A 25,127-nucleotide genomic window follows, 5' to 3' on the forward strand; every position below is an offset into this window, starting at 1 on the left:
TCAGCAGCAGGTAAAAAGTTAACTAATAGACTGTGATTATCTAAGGGTCTCTCTCTTCACTGACAACAACCGTGTAAACAGTACATGTTTTTCCCCTTTACACATCTCAGTGCTTCCTGACATGAAATCAGAGCATAACTCAAAGGAATCAATGTGGACAAAACAGTCATGGGCATATGGTATTGTGAGTTACGTGCATCTCTTAGCCATAAACTCAGAACACTGAATAGATTATAGAGTGACTATGTCCAATAAAATTTGGGTTTAGCAGGCTACTCTCGGCATTTTGTGGAATCCTAAGGTGCCCAAACATTTGGAAACACCCTTTCTATCTCTTTCCTTTTATTGAAATAGATACCATGTAATGGTCTCAGACCAAAAATCACCTTCTTGAAAGACACAAATCTAGGGAGAGAACTCCTGTTTGATTTGCAGATGACATGTATACTGATCATGAAATAAGTCCAGGCCATAACTATAAGTAGAACTTCTGGTTAGGTCATAAGCTCTCAAGCAATCATTTTGTATTTCTAAGTTTCTGCTTAAGACCTCCACGGCCGAGTCGTCAATGTAGCTGGATTTATTCATGGCCTTCAAATGAATGAATTCGGCTAGAATATCTAAGCCTGAGGACCTTTAAATGGGGTAACTTGTGACCCTCAACCTGGGCCTTGATATCTGTGTGGCTGACTTAACATCTGACTCAGTCCTTTGACTCAGGCCAAAGTCATCGTTTATGTGTAATTTAGTTTCTTGCAAATCCTATGGTTGCTACTGCACATAATGAACTCGTAGGAAAAATAAAGGCCCTGGAGTGAGAGCATAAGAAGCCTACAAGATGGACAGCTAAGCAGAAGAGAAGAAGCAAGGATGCTAACTGAAATCGATCTGACTTGGAGGAATGGGTCTGTTTTTCTCTTCAGCGGTGTCATAGCCACATTGTCCACTGCTTCAGGTTAAGGCCACACCAGCAATATTTCCCTGCACTGTCCCTGGGCCTTCTACAGAAACCCTGGACTTTACTTAGATCATGAGCATCAAAGACAGTTAGAGCCGGAAGGGGTCTTAGAAATATTTTAGGCCAATGCACTCGTTTAACAGGTGAGGGAACTAGTGGCTAGAGTTTAAAGGACTTGCCTAAGATCACACAGCCTGTTTAGTGGCAGCAGGATGACCTCGACCTGGAAATTGAGTGCTCAGTCCACTACCCTAGCAACAACACAATGACGCTTGGGCTGAAAAAGGAGAAAAAGAAATTGGTTCACTGAAGTACACGTGAGGCTTTCATCAATGACAAATCTACGTTAGCAACCCTGCGGATGGTAACCCAGAGCCTTTACATCTTTCTGCATGTGTGCAAGTTTCCACGGTGCATGCATTCCCCTTCTCAGGCCCTGGCATGCAAGTCCAAGCTATTCAGAAGTTCATTAATATGTTTTCAAATTGAGGGTCTCAAGTAACAGGGTGGCAGGCTTATTCCAAAATCCTAGCCAGAGTCAATTTCTTGTCAAAGTAAGTTACACTATTCACATCAGCTCTGTGGCAATTCAATTAAACAATAAATTAAAATCCACTCAGTAGTTGCTGATTGGACCTCAGACCGTTTAGTCATTCTCTTTCTGGCTTTTTCATTCATTTACCTAAATTGTAAGATTTACTTTCTAATCGATACACTTTTCTTGTGAAAATGAAACTTCAAAAAAACAAAAAGTAAAGAAAGGCACTTTGTAAGATGTGTACAAATCTGTTTCTTTCATGTCTACTCTAAGGAGATAGTAAAATTACTACAGGCAGCGGCAAGTCTTTCTGCCAGTGATGGGCAGTGGCGGGCAGCCTGGAGAAAGAGGCAGATTTGGGAACGGACCCTCCTTAACCAAGCTGCACCCTGGGGCTCAGGTGCCTCTGGTTGTTCATCGGATTCTCCCGTTCGGCTGGGTCACTACAGGACAGTCAAACTCCTTCGTCTCGTACAGATGGTAAGGGATTGACCAGCTTTGGACCAAACCAGTGAAAGCAAGTATTTAGTACATAACTGCCTACCAGGATTGGCCTTAGGCACTTAGGAGGTGGAGAGTCTGTTAAATGTCAGTGACATGGCTGATCATAACTTGTGCTCATTTGAGGTGCCTTGTACCCATTTGCTAAAACTGACCAGAGAAGATTTTGCAGTTTGAGTCATCAGCTTCCATAAATCATCCATTGGCTATCCCTCTTCCGTGTGCTTTGTAACTTGAATATTTAGGTGTTTGTTTATAAAAATATGACCTTTATAATTAAGAACTTAAGGCTTTTAAAGCCAAATGTGCAATGGTGGTACATAATCCATGGGAGAAAAAAAAAACAAACCAGAATCAGCCGCCTGATATAAGAAAAGTGTTTTTCTTTCTAAAAATCAAAGCCTCTTTCAATGTCTTTAAAAAAATATCTCATGCCTCTTCTCTCTACACACATATTTGCACATAATCTTAGACTATGATTCTATACCTACATGATGTATAAAATGCATGTGCGATATGTTAAGATCAGTTGGACTTGATGATTTGCAAGTGAAATAAAATGACCACATCCCTGAAGAGGACTTGTATTTCTATGATAAAGGGCAACTATTTATTAGCTTAATTATGATACAAGGCATTGGTTAATTATCTTTGCAGGACACTATTCAGTGAATCATGGAATCAAGGAGTCGGAGTTTGAAAGGACATTAGAGATTTTCCGGCCTAACATTTCCTTCAGAGGAAACTGAGGCCCAGAGAAGGGAGTTGATCTGTCTAAGGTAACATAATTAGCATTAGAAGCTGGGTCTCTTGGTCCCCAATCTGCATACTTTCATTCGACTAGGGGATTCCTTAACAGAAAATAGGCTAGACCATGAAAAAAACATAGTTTATTAAAGAGTGCTAACTGACCATAGACTTATAGCCTTGGCTTTAGTTAACAAGTGGTAGTAATTTACTTGCTAACTGGTGTTTTTTTTAAGGATTTAGTTTGAGTCTTCAGCCATGACATTTTTTTCCATATATGCCAAATTATATATCAAAAGCAGACTAGTTTTGAATTTTCATACTATCAGACTGATTGATACACATCTTGGAGGAGATTGGACTATTTTTGGGAAAGGTTTAGTCTGTACCGGCTGTGAAGGGCAGAGTCTTTTGTCAATGCTTCTCAAGGTGGAATATATTCCCTGGGCCTCTTAGAAGTTGTGTGTACTTTTTCAGGTCATTCTCTACCATTATGGGAATCCTAAACCACTAATATGTTTTAAAAAATGATGCCTTTTTCTTACAGTACCGTTCAGTGCAAGTCAAATAGACTCAACCTGTACTTTCCAGGAGAGGATCGCTTCACGCACTAAAATAAGATTGAGTGGAAATGATCATCTAGGGCAATGCTTCTCAAACTTCACTACGCACATGAATCATCTGGGGATCTTAGCAAAATGCAGATTCTGAGGCGGGGGTGGGGTGGAGATTCTGCATTTCCAAGCAGCGCCCAGGTGATGCTGATGCAGCTGGTCAGACCATATTTTGAGTAGCAAGGATCTAGGGGATTGAATAAACTTGGACAACTTTCCCAAATAGCCCCCTCACTCTGAACATGTTGTTTGCATATTGGGAGAATAGAGCCTCAGATGTATTACTTTTGCATTTCTGGAAGCTCTGGCAATGTGTTCACTTTCACACATCAGGCCGCTTCGGAGTCCAGTTCCTATCCACATGGACTTATTGGGCTGGAATATTTAACTCACAGAGGGAGCTCAAATTCTCTATGTTCCAGCTAGTGAGCGGCTACAGAAATGGATTTGCTGTCAGGTGAAATGGAAATAGAGGCAGGCAGTTCGATGAGTCATGGATGTTCTCTTTAAAATGGAGATCCAGGCTTTTGACCGCTCTTGGAGAGCCTGCCCTTGGAACTGACTTGGGGCTTCCAACTACCATACCCTGGCCTTTGTAGTGGTTCCCACTAATCCACAGATGCCTGGTTTCTTGGAACTTTGCTTTGGATACTTCTGACGTGAGTGCTCTCCCTGCCCCTGCCAAAATTCTTCAAGTGGATCTACTGGATCTATTCCAGAGAGACACGAACTCCTGGCTTTACTTAAAATGTCCTCGCTGTCCAAGATTGTTCAGAAAAGCAGAACAAGAACCCTCTCTCTTGGACAGTGCGTTAGATGTTACCACTCTCCTTTTTCATTGTAGCTTTATGAATATTCACCCAGAGAAGAGCAGAAGCCCCGGAGTAGCCCTAAATTACAAGAGAAGTAATTTCTGGTCTGTGGAGAGCCCTAAAACTCTAGGTCTATGATTGTTGTTTAAAGTATCCTGGAGATAAAAAGAATCAGCTAAACTATACTACACTGTGTTGGAAACTGAATATTGTCATCCACTTCATATTCCTCAGTGGGCTTTGGGTTGGTGTGGTATTTTATTCCACAAACAGGGACTGCATATATCACTCTGTACTGTAAATACTCCTTATAATCACATAAGGGAAAATACTGTACCCACTGAATAGGTAAACAGCTGTACTGGGAAGGTAGAAAACAGTGTTTTATTTACCTAAGTGATAGAAAAATAGTCTTCAAAAATACATTGTTCAACTTACGGGTTTATATTAAAGTAGAATTTGTATGTACAGTAAGGCAGTACTTCCGTTAGCGATGATCTTTTAAATTAAAGTTAGTCTTTGGGGATTTTTTTTTCACTAACAGAAGACTAGGGTGTGTAATAAATTATCATGCTGAAATGAAGGAGGAAAACATTTTAGAAAGATTCACCACATGAAACTCATTTGCCTCTTATGTAAGAAAATTTCACTTTCTAAAACTCTATTCTCCAGAAACTTCAGAATGAAATACAATTTAGCGGGGGGGGGGGAAATCCATGCTTAATAAATTCAAACTATTTTAAGAAAAAATCGGAGGCATCCTTTTTATTTGCATATTGGCAATGCATCATTAAGGTAATAGGAACGGATGTAAACAATTTGTCAGGTGTTCTAGAATGCACTCTTTTTTTAAAATGTGTTTAATTTGGTTAATCCTAATAAAATGAGAGAGGAGTGCTAAAGGTTAAGCAATTGGTCTTCAAAAGTGGTTTTCATGGCATTTTTCTCATATCTACCATCTTCCTGTGGTAAACAGTTTTGACTAGTTGATATCCTTCTGTCGTATACCAGACCATGAAAGCCTGTTCCAGGGGATACACCTATTGGCACTGTCCCTCAAGAATACTAAGCAATGTGCTTTTATTTCATTGAACACATAATTTTGTAACTGATAGCAAAACGTAACTCTACAAATCACACGAAACTAAACGATTTGTTCTGGAATCAACTGTTGGAGAAAGAGGCAACTGGTTGAAAATGGATCATGAAGACGAGTGACCTGGGAGTTTGGTAGTGTCATTCTAACCCCGTTCTCAAGCCTTCTCTGGTAGAGTGCATTTCATGTACTCTGTAGTGTTACCTGAAGGAAAATCACATTTTAACCCATCCTTCCATGAATCAAGCTCTCACTGAAAGGGGTGCATAAAACCTGTGGGATGCAGGTAATCCAGCCCACCGAGCTGGAGTCTGCAGCTGCTCGGGGCCGCGGGGAAGGAGGCCAGGTCTACCGCGGCTGGATTCTGTGGCAGGGATGGCGGGGCCTCCTTGGCCGGTTCTTCAAACGGAGCCAGGTTTTGCGCTCGCCGATCCTGCACCAACACCAGGATGTTGCTCGCCATCACCCGGGACACCTTCGAGTACTCCTTGCTGGTTTCAGGGGTGCTGGTCTTCTCCGCCCGGCCGCTGTGCTCGTTTTGTTTCGGGAGCAGCGCCAGCGCTCCATCTTTGCTGACTTTGTGGATCTCCACGTACTCCAAGGGTTTAGCAGAGGTCAAGGGGGTCTTGTCCTGGGGCAGCAGCCGTGCCGCATCTTGGTCGGTCTTGGAACGGAAGCTTTCTGACTCCCCGCGCTCAGCTGCCTTTCCTTCCCCGCCAGTCTCAATGGTTTGTGAGGGTGTTAAAGCACGTGCGTCTGTTTTGTCCAACAAAGTGGATGCAGCACCTGCCGTGCCCAGGCCCAGCTTACACACATCAGCAACGCTGTGGTAAGATGACCTGGAGTAGTGCAGGCCGGGGGGCTGCAGCAAAGACCACGTTGAAGATTGGGATCCGCTGGCATGAAGACAGGGCATTTTGCCTTCCACGCTTGTGCTCTGAGGGCCTTGGGGCTGGGTAACGTTTGTCTCAGGTTTCTCTGCCTTCTCAAGGCCCTCAGGAGTGTGGAACTTGGAGGGATTGGCCTGAGGTTCATCACACTTTTCAGACAGAAGGGAAGGGCTGTCGCAGCTGCCCCGGCCAGAGTCACTGTCGGGATCCGAGTGCGTGGGCTTCACGCCTTGCCCCGGGTGTTCTTTGGAGTGAGCTGCCAGCAGCTGCTGGTCCCCACTGTCATCCACCTCTAAGAACTCCACCAGTAAGTCCTCGCAGTCGGAAGTGGGAGGGAAGTCTTGGCACCCCAGGGCGCTCAGAAGTTCCTCGGACTTGCCCTTCTATTAAAACACAGACACAAGGCAAGAAGGCTGTCAGGTTCATAACATTCCAAATGGACATCGCAGCCAAGTCTGTGTTCCTGACTACGGGCAGGTGGGACGTGGCCACGGCCTCGCAGAATTTCCCAGACGTCAGACATCTGTGTCCCAGGCCATCTAGAATCACCTCCTGGGCTATTACTCACCTAATATTTTTCTTTAAGTCAATTCACGATTTTAACTTAGTCTTTCTCTAAGCAATAATGATCACGAGTTGAATGGGCAAGTAGTATATATGCATATAATAAAAATATAACTATTAAATAAGAAAAGCTTGGGAAACATCTAAACCCATAGTGCTCATGCGTGCACTTGGTACTGGGACTCACTAGTTCTGAAATCGGGTTGCTGGCCTCCTAACTGGCTCCCTCACCCCACGTTCTGGAGTCTGGTAGTGGGAAGCTGATTCTCATCTTTTCCTTCTTCTCTCCCTTCTCCTCTTCCTTGCTTCTCCCTCCCCGTCCCTCCCTTCACCTCCCATCCCACTCCTTCCTTTCCTTCTGCTCCATTTCTCCTCCCTCCCCTCCCTCCCCTGCTTCCTGCCAGCCCATATTCCCTCCATCTCCTTGGGTTCCTCTCCCTCCTCCTTCTCTCTATCCTCCTCTCCCCCCACTTTCCTCCGGCCTCCTCTTCTTATTTTCCACGCTTCTCCAGATGCTCTGATTTAGGTCAGGGACTGGTGCCTAAATCTTGGCTCTATTACTTATTAAAGCTCTATGACTTTGGATAAGCTGTTCTGTGGTCCTCAGTTTCTCCATTTGTAAAATGGGAATAATAGCACCCATCTGGGAAAGTTCTTTTGAGAATTAGGGGTAATGGCATTAAAAATCCAAGAACTTTTTCTTCGGACACAAAAAGCAGTTTTTAAAAGTCATTAAGTCCCTGTGGCTACAAGGTCAAATTGCGAGCTAAACAATAATTCATTTAGTTAGCTGAGATGTTCATGCTGGGTCTATAAAGGTCAGTGCTAGAGACTGGATAGCAGAATAAGAGCCCAAATTCTGGGGCTCTAGTTCCTGCTCTGATATCTGCAATCAGAGTGAATGCCGTCAAGCCAAATTCCCCAGGACTCACTCTTCACATTCTTGTGCTTTTGGCCTCACAGTAGCTGGGGTCAAGCGACAATGTGTAGGTGACTGCTTTTATATACATCAGTGTTAAGCAGAAGGTCAAAATGAAACTATAGATTTCAACCTGCAGAGAAATTAAAAATGTTCTAACACCTCTTTTCATTGGAAACACTTAAATTTCATTCCCACTTGAATCGGTGTAAATGGGCCCTGGCAAACACCAGTTCCACTGTACTGAGCCAGTCTTAACTGAGCTCTCAAACTGAGCAAAAATTGCAATAGGATATTCTGTTACTATGGCCTCCTGTAAGGAACATTCAAGTGAGAGCTTACACCAAAGTATGACGGAGGGGCTGGTGGTAGGTTCCTCTTTCGTATTCATCAAAATATTCACCCTCTTTCTCAATTGATTATTTGTACAAAATGTTTTAGATGGGGCTTATGAAAAGAGCTGATAAACCTAGCAAGCATTCCTATGTGTTTTGAGGTTTTCTTGTCTTTCTTTCATTGTCCTCTAGCACTCGGTATCTGATGGTAAGTACCCTCATGCTTCCCACATCTTTCTGTAAACACACCTGCTGAAGAGGAGGGACAGCTGGTCAAGGATGGCCGAGCTGACCAGGCTGCACTGATGGGAACTGTGTGCTCATGTGTAAAGATAATGAGTAGAGAGAAGCTGGTCACAATACATTCTTACCTCTGGACTTACCTCCAGCAGATGAGTATCAAATCCTTTTATTTTTGGCCCAGGAACCGGAGGGAGGATGCAGGTCACCATGCTATAAAAAGATTTGTGAGATAAGATAAATGACACATGTTTTCACTTTGTAATTTTTGAAAGATTAGCGTTATCTCCAAATAGCTGCTACATGGACTATGGTAGATAGAAGTTAGAGTTCCGAGACTATGTGAAACTAACAATCAGTGGTGAAGAAAATGAATACTTCTAGAGGTCAACATCAAAATGAATTCTCGCGGGCTTCCCTGGTGGCGCAGTGGTTGAGAATCCGCCTGCCGATGCAGGGGACACGGGTTCGTGCCCCGGTCTGGGAGGATCCCACATGCCGCCGAGCGGCTGGGCCTGTGTGCCATGGCCGCTGAGCCTGTGCGTTCGGAGCCTGTGCTCCGCAACGGGAGAGGCCACAACAGTGAGAGGCCCGCGTACCGCAAAAAAAAAAAAAAAAAAAGAATTCTCGCTAATTAACTCTGGCTGATTCTGAAGTGACTAGGGGATTATTTGCTGTTCTTGCCAGATTTTTACTATTTCACAACTGTGAGCCTCCATTTGATGGAAAGAGCGTCAACTTCAAATGTGTCCATTCTACTTTTGCTAGCACTGATAAAAGTTTTTCATGGTGAACACACTGCAACTAATGGCTAAAATGAGGTGCTTGAATTAGCTGTAGCTTTCCATCATTTTTGTATTGTCTTTCTTGGCCATTATCCCTGACAACCATGATTGGGAGGAGGGTTGATAGACAGTGAAGTACCTGTAGCCCTTCAAAGCCACTGCCCAGACCATAATCAAACAGATGACGGCAGAAAGAACGGCCACAAAGATCCACACGGTTGCATCTGTCATTGAGAAGTCTAAAAAGCAAACAGCCAGAAAGTTTTGATCACATACAGCATCATTAAAAACAAACAAACAAACAAAACAAATCAATGAAACTTTTGAACGTAAGTTCCGCCCCTCCACACCTTTTCTGATTTGAACATCAATCCAGAGTAACATTAATGATGGATTTAATTTTTTCCAATATTATTAAATTTTAAAGTGGCATATATTTTATAGTTCTCTAAAATTTTCAAGATCCTTAAAAATATTATTTGATTTGATACTTATATAGGAAGTCCAAGGGTACATGGTCAGTTGCAGTAATAATAATTTAAAAAGCTAACATTTATTAAGTTCTCAGTAAAAGCCATATGATGTTAAGCTGTTTACATACATTGCCTGTATGTAAAGATGAGGAACTGAGACTGTAAGAGTGGTTTACCCAGAGGCATGTAGCTATAAAGTTGCAGTCTGGGATTTGAACCCAGGGCTTCTGCTTTTATTTAGTAAGAGCCAGGGCTGGACTGGATGCACACTTTTATGGCCTGTAATGCGGTGCTCTTTCCAGTATGCCAATGCAAGCCCTGATACTTTGGCCAGGCAAGTTGTCACAAGAGCTAGGTTTCGCCATGCAGTTCTGGGCAAGACTTCTAACTCCACTGACCTTTAGTTTCCTCCCTTTCAGTTCCTAATGGCAAGTCTGTTCTCTCTGAATACTTGAGATGGCTGGGAGGAACAAACAAGGTAAAGACTTTGTAAACTGTAAAGTACTTAGAAATGCAAATGATTCATTCCCTGTAGAATGCCAGCCACCATGTTTAATGGCACTTAAAGAATTGGGTGTCTTTTATACACTGTTCCTTGACTAAGAGACCAACATGTAATTGTCTTCAAGGACTGAAAATCAATTCATGCTTTTCAGATGGGATAGTGCCTTACAAATTTTGGGAGAACTAGATGATGACCTTGAATGATAGGAATGGGGCAGATGGGGAGGGCAGAATGACTGACCGTCAAGCCCTCTGAGACATTTCAAGCCCATGACTGCAGACTTATCCTAGAAACTGGTCCTCACTGACAGTGACCCAGGGAGCAATGCTGTACTTACAAATGTCTTTGTGTTGAGTGGAGAGATGATAAACTCACCTCTACTCATTCTTCTGGCTAAGACTCAAAATAGTTTCTCTGTTAGTAGTTACTACATACAAATTTACCAAACTCATTCTATTTTAAAAATATTTAGGTGTATAAGCAAAAGGGAGCCAAGACACTCACCATTGGGTATCGGGATGGAGCTCTCTGGGCTCCACTCACTCCAGAATCCATGGTCTGGCTTGCAGTGAACCTGAACAAGGTATTTCTGCCCTGGATATAAGCTGAGAATCTTAAACTGAGTCTGCTGCCCAGCGAAATGAGTCTAAGGGAGGCCAAGGAAAACATAAGTCACTCTGACTTGTGTTATGAAGAAAGAGACTTTTTCTTTAGGCAGTAAACTATTCGAGGAGCGAGACCAAATGATCACACTTAGTAAATACCCTGTTCACACCATTCCACCCTCTCAGCCCACCCCTTCCTCCTGTTAAATACTGCTCACACAAAAATCAACAGGCTTTCTATCTCTCCATTGGGAACTCTAGTTCGGAAAGACAAATGTTCTGCTCCCTACACCTTGCTTTCTAAATTCTACATTATGGAAGGTGACTAGTTAATAAAATTGGAAAATTATTCTTTTCTAAACTCTAATAAAATAATTGATTCAAGGATCATTCACTGATGTAAAGCCACTAGGTGGAAGAGAACTGGGAATTCATGAACACTGAAGCAATTGTGCACAAATTAAACATGACTTTACAATCAAGGGATCAAGATGTGATCTCCCCGATCCAGGGGCCACTTTTAACATCATTTATGGTAGGTTGACCAGATGGTCTTTGTTTCCTGATATGATGGAATATGAAGCATATATATCACCTCTGAAGTTTTCTTACCAAAAATTGTTCACCTGGAATCTAATCAAGTCTTTAGATCTAATGTCTGCTTACAGGAAATATGGGGACATAGAAATTGGTTAAATGACCTCACAAAGAACTAATCAGACAAATGCAGAAGGTGGGGCATTCTATGTGACAAGTGGCCCAGTCTCCTGAGCACATTGAGAGTGAAGGGATATATCAGCCAGCCACAGTGAGTGATCCTGGAGTGGATTCTGGTTTGAACAAACCAGCTGTTAAAAATATTTTTTGAAGCAATTGGGGGAATTAAAATATGGACTGGCCATTAAATGATATTAAGGGATTCAAAAAGATGATATTAAGGAATTTCAATTAATTTTCTACATGTGATCCTATTATTTTGGCTATATTTGGAAATATTCCCTTTTTAAAAGAGACATATACTAAACTATTTAAGAGTAGATTATCATAATGCCTATAATTTATTGTACTATTTGTTTATAATGAAATATTTTAAAGTGAATAAAAATGCCATTAGCCGTGGACTGGTTACACTGAAATTTTTTCCTCCCACTTAGTGCCATTTAAGTACTCTCACAGATGTTAGATCTAAGATATCCTGGGGGAGGTGGGCTGAAAACTTGGCAGAAGTGGCTGTTCAGTTGCAAGGAGCTAGGCATGGGAGAGCTGTAAAGATGAGCCCCCATCCATCCCAGTGGAGGGGAGAAGGCCCTTCCACACATGGGTGGGTAACATCAGGAAGGCAACGTGGTGGCCCAATAATTAGGGGGCATGACCTATTATCAGTTGGGGTACTTCATCTTTGCCAAAGGACAGGGTTCCCTCCAAAAGCTTCTGGTTGACTCACCTCCCACTCAGCTGCTTTCTCAGGTTTTAATCGAATTTCATACTGGAGTGTGAGCCAACCAGATCTTACATCAACCAGGGTGGGTGGAAACCATTTTATCCACAGATATGGTTTTCTGTCTTCTGGCTGTTTTAATTCCAAAGTCAGGTTCACAGGAGGGTCTGGTTCAACTGTAGATATGAAAGAAACTCCATATTTAGTCAAATATGGGTATTTGAATCCAGAACTATATGACTTAGAGGCAGATCTCTCTACCTTTTTTATCTCCATGGTTATGAGACACTTGGTATTTGATGTCAGGTTCCTTTAAGTACAGGTCTGTGAACGCCTCCTTAAGAGTGAGGTGCCTAGACCATACTCTCCAAAGCAATCTACAGATTTAGTGTATCAAATTGCCCATGACATTTTTCACAGAAGTAGAACAAATAATCCTAAAATGTATATGGAACCATAAAAGACCCAGAATTGCCAAAGCAATCCTGAGGAAAAATAACAAAGCAGGAGGCATAACCCTCCCAGACTTCAGACAATACTACAAAGCTACAGTAATCAAAACAGTCTGGTATTGGCACAAAAACGGACATATGGATCAATGGAACAGAATAGAGAGCCCAGAAATAAACCCACACACCTATGGTCAATTAATCTTCAACAAGGGAGGCAAGAATATACAGTGGAGAAAAGACAATCTCTTCAGCAAGTGGTGTTGGGAAAGTTGGACAGCCACATGTAAATCAATGAAGTTAGAACACTCCCTCATACCATGCACAAAAATAAACTCAAAATGGGTTAAAGACAAATATAAGACATGACACCATAAAACTTTCAGAAGAGAACGTAGGCAAACATTCTCTGACATAAATCGTACAAATGTTTTCTTAGGTCTGTCTACCAAGGCAATAGAAATAAAAGCAAAAATAAACAAATGGGACCTAATCAAACTTACAAGCTTTTGCACTGCAAAGGAAACCATATACAAAATGAAAGGACAATGTACAGAATGGGAGAAAATACTTGCAAATGATGCAACCAACAAGGGCTTAATTCCCAAAATATACAAACAGCTCATACAATTCAATATCAAAAAAAAAAAAAAACACCAAATAACACAAACCAATTGAAAAATGGGCAAAAGACCTAAATAGACATTTCTCCAAAGAAGAAATACAGATGGCCAACAGGCACATGAAAAAATGCTCAACATTGCAAATTATTAGAGAAATGCAAACCAAAATTACAATAAGGTATCACCTCACACCGGTCAGAATGGCCATCATTAAAAAATCTACAAATAACAAATCCTGGAGAGGGTGTGGAGAAAAGGGAACCCTCCTACACTGTTGGTGGGAATGTAAATTGGTGCAGCCACCATGGAAAACTGAATGGAGGTTCCTCAAAAATCTAAAATTAGGGTTGCCATATGGTCCAGCAATCCCACTCCTGGGCATATATCCAGTCAAAACTATAATTCAAAAAGATACATGCACCTGTATGTTCATAGCAGCACTATTCACAATAGCCAAGACATGGAAACAACCTAAGTGTCCATCAACAGATGAATGGATAAAGAAGATGTGAGACACACACACACACACTGCAATACTACTCAGCCATAAAAAATAATGAAATAATGCCTAGAGATTATCATACTAAGTGAAGTAAGTCAGAAAGAGAAAGACAAATACCATATGATATTACTTGTATGTGGAATCTAAAATATGATACAAATGAACTTATCTACGAAACAGACTCATAGACATAGAGAACAGACTTGTGGTTGCCAAGAAGGAAGGGGGGTGGCAGAGAGATGGAGTGGGAGTTTGGGATTAGGAGATGCAAACTCATATATCGAATGGGTAAACAACATGGTCCTACTGTATAGCACAGGGAACTATACTAAGTATACTGTGATAAACCATAATGGAAAAGAATATAAAAAAGAACATATATATATATATATATATATGTATAACTGAATCATTTTGCTGTGCAGCAGAAATTAACACAACATTGTAAATCAACTATACTTGAATAAAATAAATTTAAAAAAAGAGTGAGGGCCCTAGGGTGCTGGCTTGCCTTACCCTAGTCTCAGCCCTGCTGGCCAGTCACATTTTCTCCATTCATTTCTTACCTCCTCAAATCAGTCTCCACTACAGGTGAGAGAAGGGTGAGTGTAACTCTAGTGGACTTGGCATTATACCCTACAGTTGCTTAAAAAAATAGCTTTAGAAAATTTGCCACTAATCCTAATGCTTGTATGTTACTAAGTAAATACCTAAGAAAGATTGTTTTACATGGCCTTACTAAATAAATATCAGTTATTTAATATAAGTTTTAATTTGAACACAAGACTGAGAAATGCTGATCAAAACATCTTTGTACAAAGGTGCAAGTAAAATGTTCAAGATGAATCCTTGAAAGCAAAGTTTCTCAACCTCAGCATTATGTGTATTTTGACCAGATAATTCTTTGTGGTAGGGGCCTTCCTGAGCATTGTAGGACGTTAGCAGCATCTCTGGCCTCTCCCTATTAGAGGCCCTCTCTCCCTGTGTTGCAAACATCAAAAATATTTCCTGCCATTGCCAAGTACCCTATGCGAGGCAGAGAGCACCCAGTTGAGAATCACATTTCAAGTGTCCTCAGCATAGCTAAATATTTCTCAGTGACAACAATGAAATCTATTTCTGAGAGATTATGTGCCAATATCTTGTACCGCAGGTTATCGCTGGATGAGATTCAAGTTGGTAGACTTTACTGTGGTTAAAACTGCGTTGTAAATGAACTTCTGTGGCCTGTCACCAACACTATATGCTGCAGGGTTATATGAGAATTCCATGAACACTTATTTTATTATTTTGAAAAGTATGGCCCAACACATTGTTTCCCCAGAGAATTTGTTTTCCAGAGTCACTATGAATTGGATCCATTCATTAATTTCACTTTTTAAACATACTACTTTTCTTTAGTGATCCCATTTTTGTTTTTGTGGATAATCTTCATTATAGCAGTTGTGCATTTCAGAACTTCTCTTGCTTTCACTGTTTTGACCTTAAATATTTTAACACTTGAGGGCAGAATATTTGAGGACAAGGAAATTTAAGAAAGAAACTATGCAAATGGAATTATTTGGTGTTTAGCATTTTAAAGACTTCATATCTCAAGTAAATTTATATGAATGGAATTTATTTTATTCCTACTTGTCAGTGGGGTTACTTTTTGATTTTCTTAAGCTAAGATCAAGTTCTGTTTCCATTCCCATGCTCATTGCAATAATTTGCTGGGGAGAGACAATTCAAATGGGTACCAGTTGATGTTGCAAGCTTCTCTAGTTTTTAAGGATCAATCACTGATAACACGCCAATGGGATGACACTTGAGAGTCCTAGCCTGATTTTCCTTGTTGGTTGGTGTTAGGTAAGTCAGGAAGACTTGGGTGACCTTGAACCTAATTAGCTACTCCTTAGGTTAGCTAAGGCCAAGCCATCTCTTGTCCTAAGCCATCTCTTGTCCTAAGATTCCGTTTGTTGTCCCTGCTAACCCATACAGATCACTGCAGTTATGTCTCATCGCCCTGCAGCTCAATATTGATCACGCACAGCAAGAAGCAGCTCTCAGGTCGATTTTGCTTCACTTTGCTAATGACTTCTCCAAACATCGTGGCTGTGACCCTGGCCTTCAGCCTTCTGTTCAAGCAGCACTATTTACTCCCCAAATTCTTTATTTTGAAAAGAATAGCTCCAGGTGCTAAGAAACATATGTATATTGAGAATTGAATTTGGGGCAAAGCAGTGTGGAGCAATTCCTGTGGGTGGAGAAGCAGATGAGACGCTTCTAAGAGCTGCTACTCCATGAAGCAGTTCTGTCTTTCAGGGAGAGAAATCTCAGAAAAGAAATCCCAGCTTGCCAAGGGAGAAGGGGACATCGGTCGCAGGGGGAGGGCTGGAGAGAAGCATTGATAAGGGAAGCTAAATAGAACATTCCTGTTGGATGCAAGGGGATGGGAAGAAGGGTCAAGGAAGGCATAAGGATTTTACTGTCTTACCATCATAAATAAAAATTGGTTCACTCAGCCATAAAAAAGGATGAAATAATGCCATTTACAGCGATATGGATGGACCTAGTGGTTATCATACTGAGTGAAGTAAGTCAGACAGAGAAAGACAAGTATTATATGATATCCCTTATTATGGAATCTAAAAAAAGGATACAAATGAACTTATTTACAAAACAGAAATAGAGTCACAGAGGTAGACAACAAACTTATGGTTACCAAGGGGGAAGGAGGGGGAGGGATAGATTGGGAGATTGGGATTGACATATACACACTACTATATATAAAATAGGTAACTAATAAGGACCTACTGTATAGCACAGGAAGCTCTACTCAATACTCTGTAATGACCTATATGGGAAAAGAATCTTAAAAAGAGTGGATATATGTATATGTATAACTGATTCACTTTGCTGTACAGCAGAAACTAACACAACATTGTAAATCAAATATACTCCAATAAAAATTAATTAAATCCAAAAAATTGGTTTAAAACACTCAGTTGGCAAGGATGGTGTGAATTTTCTCATCTTTCTTTATGGGAATCTATCCATAGCCCAAGAAGACTCAAACTGAGTTTGACTATTGGTAGATTTATATTGGAGAACAAATTCCTCACCAATCACCCTTCCCCTTACCTATGTAAGTCACGTCCACGTAACGTGGATCCGAGGAACTGCTTCCCATCTGGTTCGTGGCGTTTACTGTGATGATGTATATCGTCCATATGGAGGTGTGCTTCTTGTTAAAGTAGCAGGAGTTGGGACCACCGGTTTTGTAGTCCGGACATTCATGGGTGAATATCTCTCTGCAATGAGTAATATATTAGGAGTCAGTAAGAAAGTGGTAAAAAGAGTCTAGTTTTTTCTTAATAGATCAATACCACTGGATTTTGGGGAACAGGCATTCCAGATGCAAAAACCAGAGCTGAAGAAGGGCTCCCCAAGTCCTTCTGCCCTTCCCATGTCAGCTGGGGGTGACAAAGGGAAGAGAGTGCTGGAGAACGGGTGGCAGGGTCACATCACAGCCCCAGTGACTCTGTTTCTCACCAACCCTTCCTGTCTACAGGTTGCTGTGGGCTTTGTGATATAAGCCCCCTGCCAATAAACGCTTGAGTTTTCTGTGGCCAATGCACCGCTTTCCTCAGGGAACCACCATTGGGTCATCTCAGGACACTGGGACTTTCCCCTGCACATACACATGGGGTGGGGGTAATGCACGAGGCAGCATTTATTGCTCATATGTTTTGAATTACATTTCATTAAAAAATGATTAAAGGGAATACAAACTGCAGTGTATTTCCAATTACACTAAGTCAGCCACAGAGAAAAGTGACTCTGAAAGGAGATATTTCAGGCCCAAGAGGCTCCTTAGGCCGCTCACGTTTAGACTTGGGGGCCTCCACGCGAGACTCACCACAGAGGTGTGCAGGCGTATTCCACTTTGCTCGCCACCTTGAGTTCTTGAGATCTGTTTGCATGACACCCCTTTGGGTCCCAGAAGGGATGGCAGCTTTGCGTACCACTAAGTCCTGTCACTGGGAAGCGAGCCAGCTGTTTCTACTAGTAAATATTTTCTTCACTGGGGAAGGATACAGCCGTCCCTGGGTTTCCAGGAGGGTCTCATTGTAACTGTGACGAACTCTTTGCCCAGAGATCACCCTGTTTACTCTGCACTGCAATTTTAGCTCCCAATATGCCTTCTGGGAGATCATGGGTCCATGGATTTCCTAAGGAAAACACCTCATCTTCCTTTTCCTGTAGGGCTTGTTATTTTCTTGCACAAGAAACAAGTTCGAAAAGCTAATGTACCACGGTTGTCAAAGATTACATGACAATACTCTTAGGTTACAAAAGTAATGATTACAAAAAATGATAAATGGCACAAGATTGATAGATAAGCATCTGAAATTAACTAGCACCTAGGAAACACTTATACATGACCTTGGGCTACAACCTAAACTTACGACAGGCAATGAGAACATTGCTGGATTGTGTTGCCGAGGTGGTGGCTGAGCTCATGTGCATGAGGGAGCTCGGCAGGGACATTAAGAGGAAGATGTGGACGCGTATGTTTGATTCCCTTCCTCCAGTAGCAGGAGTCTTATCGGTATCCATTCAGGGAAGCGTGGCAATTAACCCAGAGTCAGTGTTCCTGTGGCCCTGAGAGTGAGGACACCCCAGGTGCGCTTTGCTAGGAGAGAAGAGAACGTTTACCCTTCCTTGTGGTAAGTCAGCGTGTAATTGGTAGGTAATCCTCCGTCTGCCCCAGGCTTCCACCAGCAGGTGAATGTTTCCTTTTCGGGAGAACGACATTTAAAGATCTCAGGTTTTCCAGGAGGTGACTGTCCTAGAAAAAACCAGAAGCCACTGGCGTCAATATTAAGGTCTGTTCAACCCTTTGACCATTCTGCTAGTGACAGAAGCAGACTGATGGGGCCAGGCCAGTGATGAGGTCTTGGTGGGAGTAGGCCTAGGGGTGGAGGGCTTGGAAGTGCCAAGGTGTCAACATCCAGCAACACTCCTCTGCGGGCTGCGCTGAAGTTGGCAGGACTCAGAGAGAGAGCTTTGCGGTGGGGCGGGTGTGTGTGTGTGTGTGTGTGTGTGTGTGTGTATGTGTGTGTGCGCGCGCGTGTGCGCGCGCGCGTACTGTGAGATGGCGATACTACACCATTTGATGTAGTTTCAACAACGGTGAGCACCAAGAGTGTAGGGACCTATATGGACTGAGGAAGAGGATGCGGCCCTTCTATAATCCCATGGAGTCTATGGAGCGGACACACACCCACAGCCCCATACAAAGAATTCTTCCCCAGGCACCAGCATCCTGTGGTCATTTGCTAATCCAATGCTCTCTGGACCTCTCCCCTCTGGCTCACTAACCACATCTTTCTGCCATTCCCACACAATGAACCCAGCTCTCTTCTCTTGTTCTTTCACTGTATCACCGAGGCTCCCCCTTGAGCTGCTTGCTCCCCATCTTCTCTGTCCCTTCCTTTTCCCCTTCACTCTTCCTTGATTCCATTCACTTTTTTTTTTTTTTTTTTTGCGGTATGCGGGCCTCTCACTGTTGTGGCCTCTACCGTTGCAGAGCACAGGCTCCGGACGCGCAGGCTCAGCGGCCATGGCTCACGGGCCCAGCCGCTCTGCGGCATGTGGGATCTTCCCGGACCGGGGCACGAACCCGTGTCCCCTGCATCGGCAGGTGGACTCTCAACCACTGCGCCACTGGAGAAGCCCTCCATTCAGCTTTGACCTCCGATTCAGCATCACAGTCTGGCTCCCCATCCTCCCTGCCTCCATTTCCTAATTTGGGTTTTTGGTCCCTTTTCCCTTATATTTCTCCCTCTCCCCCTGGGTCTTTATGGGTAGGAGGCATGGCAGCTCCTACAGGTGGCTGCACTTGCGGTTACTAGCTACCATCATTATCTAGGAGCTGTACTTAGTCCCAGCTGGAAGCTAGCAGGGCTGAAAGAGCTGATGTGGAAAACCCGATGCCAAGTGGATGAAGGTTTTGAGTTCCCTAATCCCCAAAGCTCTTGGTGAGCTGGCTCCCTCTTCTACTCCTTGTCTGTCAGGTCCAAAGAGGGAAACAGTGGCCCTGATGCTGCTGGGCTGGGGGCCCCATCCACAGCAAGCCACGTAACCCCAGTTGGTGTTTAGTTCAGGAAATCAGGAGCAGAGAGGAGAACTTCCAGGTGGTGGTCCCTCAGCCTCTGGGGCTTCTCTGTTTTCTGCCACACTTGCCCTTCACCCCTCACGCTGGCTCCCGGGTAGAACTGCTAGCAGGTTAGAAAGAGCAAGTTTGGAGGAGAACACAGGTGGGAAGACAGGGCACTAGGCAAAACCGCTGGAAAGAAGAACTGAATGGAAGGGGACGATGCGGTGCACAGGCTGGGGCCGAGGTCACCAGGCTGCGTGTCAGCCGGAGCCCAGCCACCTCCCAGCCCCCCAAAAACGGTCCACGCCAGACAGCCTGGGGTCAGCTCTGCCAATGTTTGTAATGTTGCTGTCCTCTACGGAACGTTTCTTCAGGGTAATGTCACAGGGTGAAGCGATTTTTCGTTTGTTTGTTGTTGTGGCTATAGGGAGGAGTATGTGAGGTAGAAAGGAAAGTTTACTTTTAAAAAAGCACAAAACTTATGGCTCAATAATGGGCATATTTAGAAGCCAATTAAGGCCACTGTTGATTATTTGAATACTTAAAATTTCGTTATGGATTATACAGATCTCTGCGGTCCTTTTTCTCTGAAAGCTTCTCTCTCTCACATTTCACTGGTTATTAATAGTACCTGGAGGAAACTCAAGAGAGGAGGGTAAAGTTGTGAAATTATAATTAGTTAAATGTTTCTTTCACCCACTTTAGAGGAGATGGTTACAATGAATGGACAGTCTCACTATCCCTGTAAAATGCACACAAACACAGGAACAACCACAGAGGTACCACACACAGGCACACACACACACACACACACACACGCTCAAATAGAGCCCATATCAGAAGCACACCCACATACCACAGAGGAATAATATACACGGGTGCATACTTGTAGAAGTATACACCAGTACACACACAGGTACATACACAGAAATGTACACCCACAAATGTATACACAGACAGGTATACCCAGAGAAGCATTTGCAATCAGGCACATATAAGGAAGTTAAGATATACACAGGTATACAAAAGTACACACACCCAGAAATACGCAGTGGTAGATACACTGAAGTGTACACACACAGGCTCATACACTCTAGTCTAGTTGTGAATTTCATTTCCCCATAACAGAGTTGGCTCTATACCCATTTCCCACCATGTAACAGCAATCCCCTTATAACTCTTTACAGGTTATCAAAGATTTTTCTCACACACCGTTTCATCTGAGGTGGAAGAAACATCACTATTCTCACTTTGAAAATGTATAAATCCAGAGGGGTTAGGTAATTGGCTCAAGGTTGCACAGCTAGTAAGGGACAGAACCTGAACTGAAACTCTGGTCTGTTGTTGGTAGAGCTCTTTCCCTGCACTCCCAGAATGAGGATGGAAGTCAGCATAGTGACAGGATTTTGCATTAATTGCATTCATTCTTTTGCATTAATTTTTGCATTCGTTTTAATCCCCAAAATATTGTAAATAATTTAATAGCAGCAAATGACATGGACATTTTCATTTCTCATAACTGCATTGCAAGAGGACTGTGATGGATTCTCCCCTCCTCTCATATAAACACCCCAGGGAATGAAAGAGAACAGGACAGTCTCTTACTTACCATTCAGAAGGTTGGTGTTGAGAAACAGTAGCAAAATGAAAACCACTGTGGATGCCACATTTTCCTTCATGTTGGCTCCCTTCTCTTTCCACAGGAAATGGATCAGAGGTTCACTGAAAGAGAAGGCACAGGCAACTCTTTTGAAACGACAGTCTGGTCAGGCACATGCACCACTTTACTCTGGGTGTTTGCAACTGATTCTTGCTCCTTGCTGAACGTGAATAACAAAACAGGAGGAAAGGAATGTAGGAAAATGTGACAAGGATGGCTTGGCTCAGAAGCATCGCTGCACACATGCTGGGAAAAATGCCACCACCAGAGGTCATCAGATGACAACGTTCAAGGGCAGCCCAGCCGCAGCTGGCTCTTTGCACACTCCAAGGAAAAATTGTTCTCTTTGCACCCCACAGTCAACTAACGATAGATCACCTGTTTTACGTGACATAGATTGTATTCCCTACAAAAGAATTGTTCTGGGAGGGCTTTGATCCTCCAGCCAAAATTAAGCCAGGCTGAAAAAGTCAGTGCATTCTGTTTAACTCCAACCTGGCCTCACGGATGCCACCAAGTAAGGGGGGCTTCGCCTGAAGGTTCAGGTTGAGAAGACTCTGGAAACCTTCTGGGCTATGGGCATGGCTGTGAATGATGCAGTGAACTCTAGTGAACCTCCACATGGTTCCTTTTTCCCCTTTGGAAAAGCCCCATAAACAAGAAATGACAAATCCCAGTAATAATTCAAGTCCCTTGGGTTTCAACAATTAAGCAAATTTTGAACCTGCAGGGGTTGGGAGTTTTGAGAAATTTATTATTATATTATTATTTTTACCCTTGGAACAACTTTTAAAGCCTCTAAATGTCCTTCTAAGAAAAAAGGATTTTTAAAGACATTTGGAAAAGGCTCATTAGTCTTTTTGGACTCCACACAACTCTCGGAAAACAATAGATTTGATGAAGTAAGTGTAAATTCTTGGAAACCCATGGCTTACATTTTCCCTTTAAAATTTATGGGTTTTTTTAAATCAGGGGAAGGGCATCCAGGGGCAAGGCTGCCCGTCTAAGGACGTTGGAAACGACTGAGTGCTGTTTGATGAGCCCTGAAAAGACCAGCCTTCCTTTGTCCATTCCTCCTGGTCAGAGGGTGGATCACCATCTGCCAGCCTCACACCACCTAACAGACGACTTCTTGAAGCCTTCCACCTGCTACTATTCCCTCTGCGATGTACTCGGAAATAGAAATCTTAGTGACAGTAGAGGTTCGGTGCACACAGGAGCCATCAAGCTACTCTCTCATAACTGGGGCTCCTGGGTCAGTAACAACTCCTGTGAAGTAGCCAGTATCCTGTTCTTTGGGGACCTTCTAGTTGCTTTTTCAGGATTCTTTTTGAATATCCTCCCAGGTGACACGTTCTAAGCCACCTGCTCTATCTAACCCCTCAGGGTCATCTAATTAAATCAAGATGCTAAAGGCTCATAATGGGTTTCAAGTCATTCCTCCTATGTATGGAACACTTACCATGGGCCAGGCATCGTGCTGAGTGTCTTTTAAAAAATCTTTTTTGGCTGTGCTACGCAGCATGTGGGATCTTAGTTCCCTGACCAGGGATCGAGCCCGCACCCCCTGCATTGGAAGGGCAGAGTCTTAACCACTGGACTGCCAGGGAAGTCCCTGTGCTGAGTGTCTTAATCATCCAGATTGCACTGAGCCCTCACAGTACCCCTGTGCATAGCATGGGCTATTACGATCCCCCCCTTTTTTAATGTAATTTTTATTTTATATGGGGGTAGGTTCATTTACAATGCTGTTTCAGGTGTACAACAAAGTGGATCAATTATACATATACGTATATCCATTCTTTTTCAGATTCTTTTCCCGTATAGGTTGTTACAGAATATTGGACAGAGTTCCCTGTGCTATACAGTAGGTTCTCGTTGATTATCAATTTTATACATAGTAGTGTGTATCTGTTTATCCCAGCCTCCTAATTTACCCCTCCCCCCAACCTTTCCCCTTTGGTAACCATAAGTTTGTTTTCTAAGTCTGTGAGTCTGTTTCCTTTTTGTAAATAAGTTCATTTGTATCATTTTTAAAGATTCCACATGTAAGTGATATCATCTGATATTTGTCTTTCTCCATTACCACCCCTTTTAACAGAAGAGGAAATGAAAGTGTAGAAAGGCGTAGTAAATTGTCAGTCACATGCCATTGGGAGAGAGGAATCTGGCAAATCTGAGAGCGTCTGATGAATCATCCTCATTTGTAGACAGTGTGTGATGAACGTGCAATTATTCCCCATTCTATGGGGGAGACGGTGGAGACCACAGTGACTGAGTCAAGGTGAACAGCACCCCAGCCTCGAACGGGTGTGGAGTCAAGACAGCCAAGACTCAGCCATACTTGTGCCTGAGGATCTCAAACACCGCTGTTCTCCCTAATCCAGCTTCACTGGATCCATCTAGACCTGAAAGAGTTTTTTTGTCCTAAAGATCTGATCTCAGCCTGGCTTGGGGATGGGAATTCTACCTACTGGCTGAAGAAGTTCTATAATATCATTTTATTGAAACTTCCCTTCTCTTTTTGCATCAAAATACTTGAGATCAACTGCTATAAATCACACCTTTTGGGCGAGGTCACGTGCTAACTAGACAGCTCTTCCAAATCAGGGTTCCACATGTTTTGAAAAAGAAATGCCTGGATGGGGAGCAGGGTGGAACAGGCAGGAGCAGATACCTTCATCACTTATGCTTCCTGGTACGCTGGTCCAGGCTCAAAAAAACTCTCCTAAATAAAGTTTTCCAATAAAAATGCTTTCAGGAAGCATTTTATAAACTAAAAAGGAATAAGCTCCTCTGGGATTTCCTAAGGTATCCTGGCATCTGTTGACTAGCCATGGGTAGTTTCTGACGCCTTGAAACCCCCATGTCAGGGAACTGGACACACTCATAGTGGTCTCATTACTGTGTTTCAATAAATAATGATTCCCAACTCATCCTGCAACTGACTCTCCAGCAGGGTAAACACAGTGGGGTAAGTAAACCGTCAGAGAGAAAGATAACCCCAACTGCCCATTTTGCTATGCTGACTGTTAACCTGACCATCTACTGTGGTCTCTCCCCACACTAGGCATACCTCCTGCTGTCCACTGATCATTTTTATGGCTGGTGGACATGAGGCTGGGGATAAATTTGGTTTTTGTCTCAAACTAAAAATAGAGTTACAGTATGATCCAGCAATCCCACCCTTGGGCATATATCCAGAAAGGACAAAAATTCTAATTCGAAAAGATACATGCACCCCAATGTTCACAGCAGCACTATTTACAATAGCCAAGACATAGAAACAATCTAAATGTCCATCAACAGATGAATGGATAAAGAAGATGTGGTGTACATATACAATGGAATATTACTCAGCCATAAAAAAGAATGAAACAATGCCATTTGCAGCAGTGTGGATTACCTAGAGATTATCATACTAAGTAAAATAAGTCAGACAAAGACAAATATAATATGATATAACTTACATGTGGAATCTAAAAATGTTGATACAAATTAACTTATTTACAAAACAGAAACAGGCTCACAGACATGGAAAACAAACTTATGGTTACCAAAGGGGAAAGTCGGGGGGAGGGATAAATTAGGAGGTTGGGATTAACAGATACCACTATACATAAACAACAAGATCCTACTGTATAGCACAGGGAACTATATTCAATACGTTGTAATAACCTATAATGGAAAAGAATCCAAAAAAGAATATTTGGGTCAGATATTATATT

The 25,127-nt window shown here is 42.7% G+C and overlaps 1 protein-coding gene across 9 annotated transcripts in view; it reads right to left on the reverse strand.

Annotated features, from left to right (window-relative positions):
• Nucleotides 1–4,925: 4,925 nt before the first annotated feature.
• The window catches only part of PRLR (prolactin receptor), a 163,393-nt gene continuing 143,191 nt past the window's right edge, over nt 4,926–25,127 (reverse strand). For 6 of the 9 annotated variants that reach the window (XM_060146954.1, XM_060146957.1, XM_060146962.1 and 3 more), the window contains 8 exons: nt 21,349–21,461; nt 18,296–18,428; nt 16,718–16,887; nt 12,027–12,196; nt 10,482–10,623; nt 9,139–9,238; nt 8,346–8,427; nt 4,926–6,539 (listed from right to left, as the gene is read on the reverse strand). In XM_060146954.1, coding sequence (XP_060002937.1) covers nt 5,517–6,539; nt 8,346–8,427; nt 9,139–9,238; nt 10,482–10,623; nt 12,027–12,196; nt 16,718–16,887; nt 18,296–18,428; nt 21,349–21,461 — 1,933 coding nt within the window. In that variant the 3' untranslated portion in view covers nt 4,926–5,516. Of the gene's footprint in view, nt 6,540–8,345; nt 8,428–9,138; nt 9,239–10,481; nt 10,624–12,026; nt 12,197–16,717; nt 16,888–18,295; nt 18,429–21,348; nt 21,462–22,861; nt 22,959–25,127 lie in introns of those variants that run through there. The other 3 variants (XM_060146956.1, XM_060146955.1, XM_060146963.1) reach the window with 3 other exon arrangements.

The sequence above is a fragment of the Lagenorhynchus albirostris genome, chromosome 3 (genome assembly GCF_949774975.1).
Source record: "Lagenorhynchus albirostris chromosome 3, mLagAlb1.1, whole genome shotgun sequence".
NCBI lineage: Eukaryota > Metazoa > Chordata > Mammalia > Artiodactyla > Delphinidae > Lagenorhynchus > Lagenorhynchus albirostris.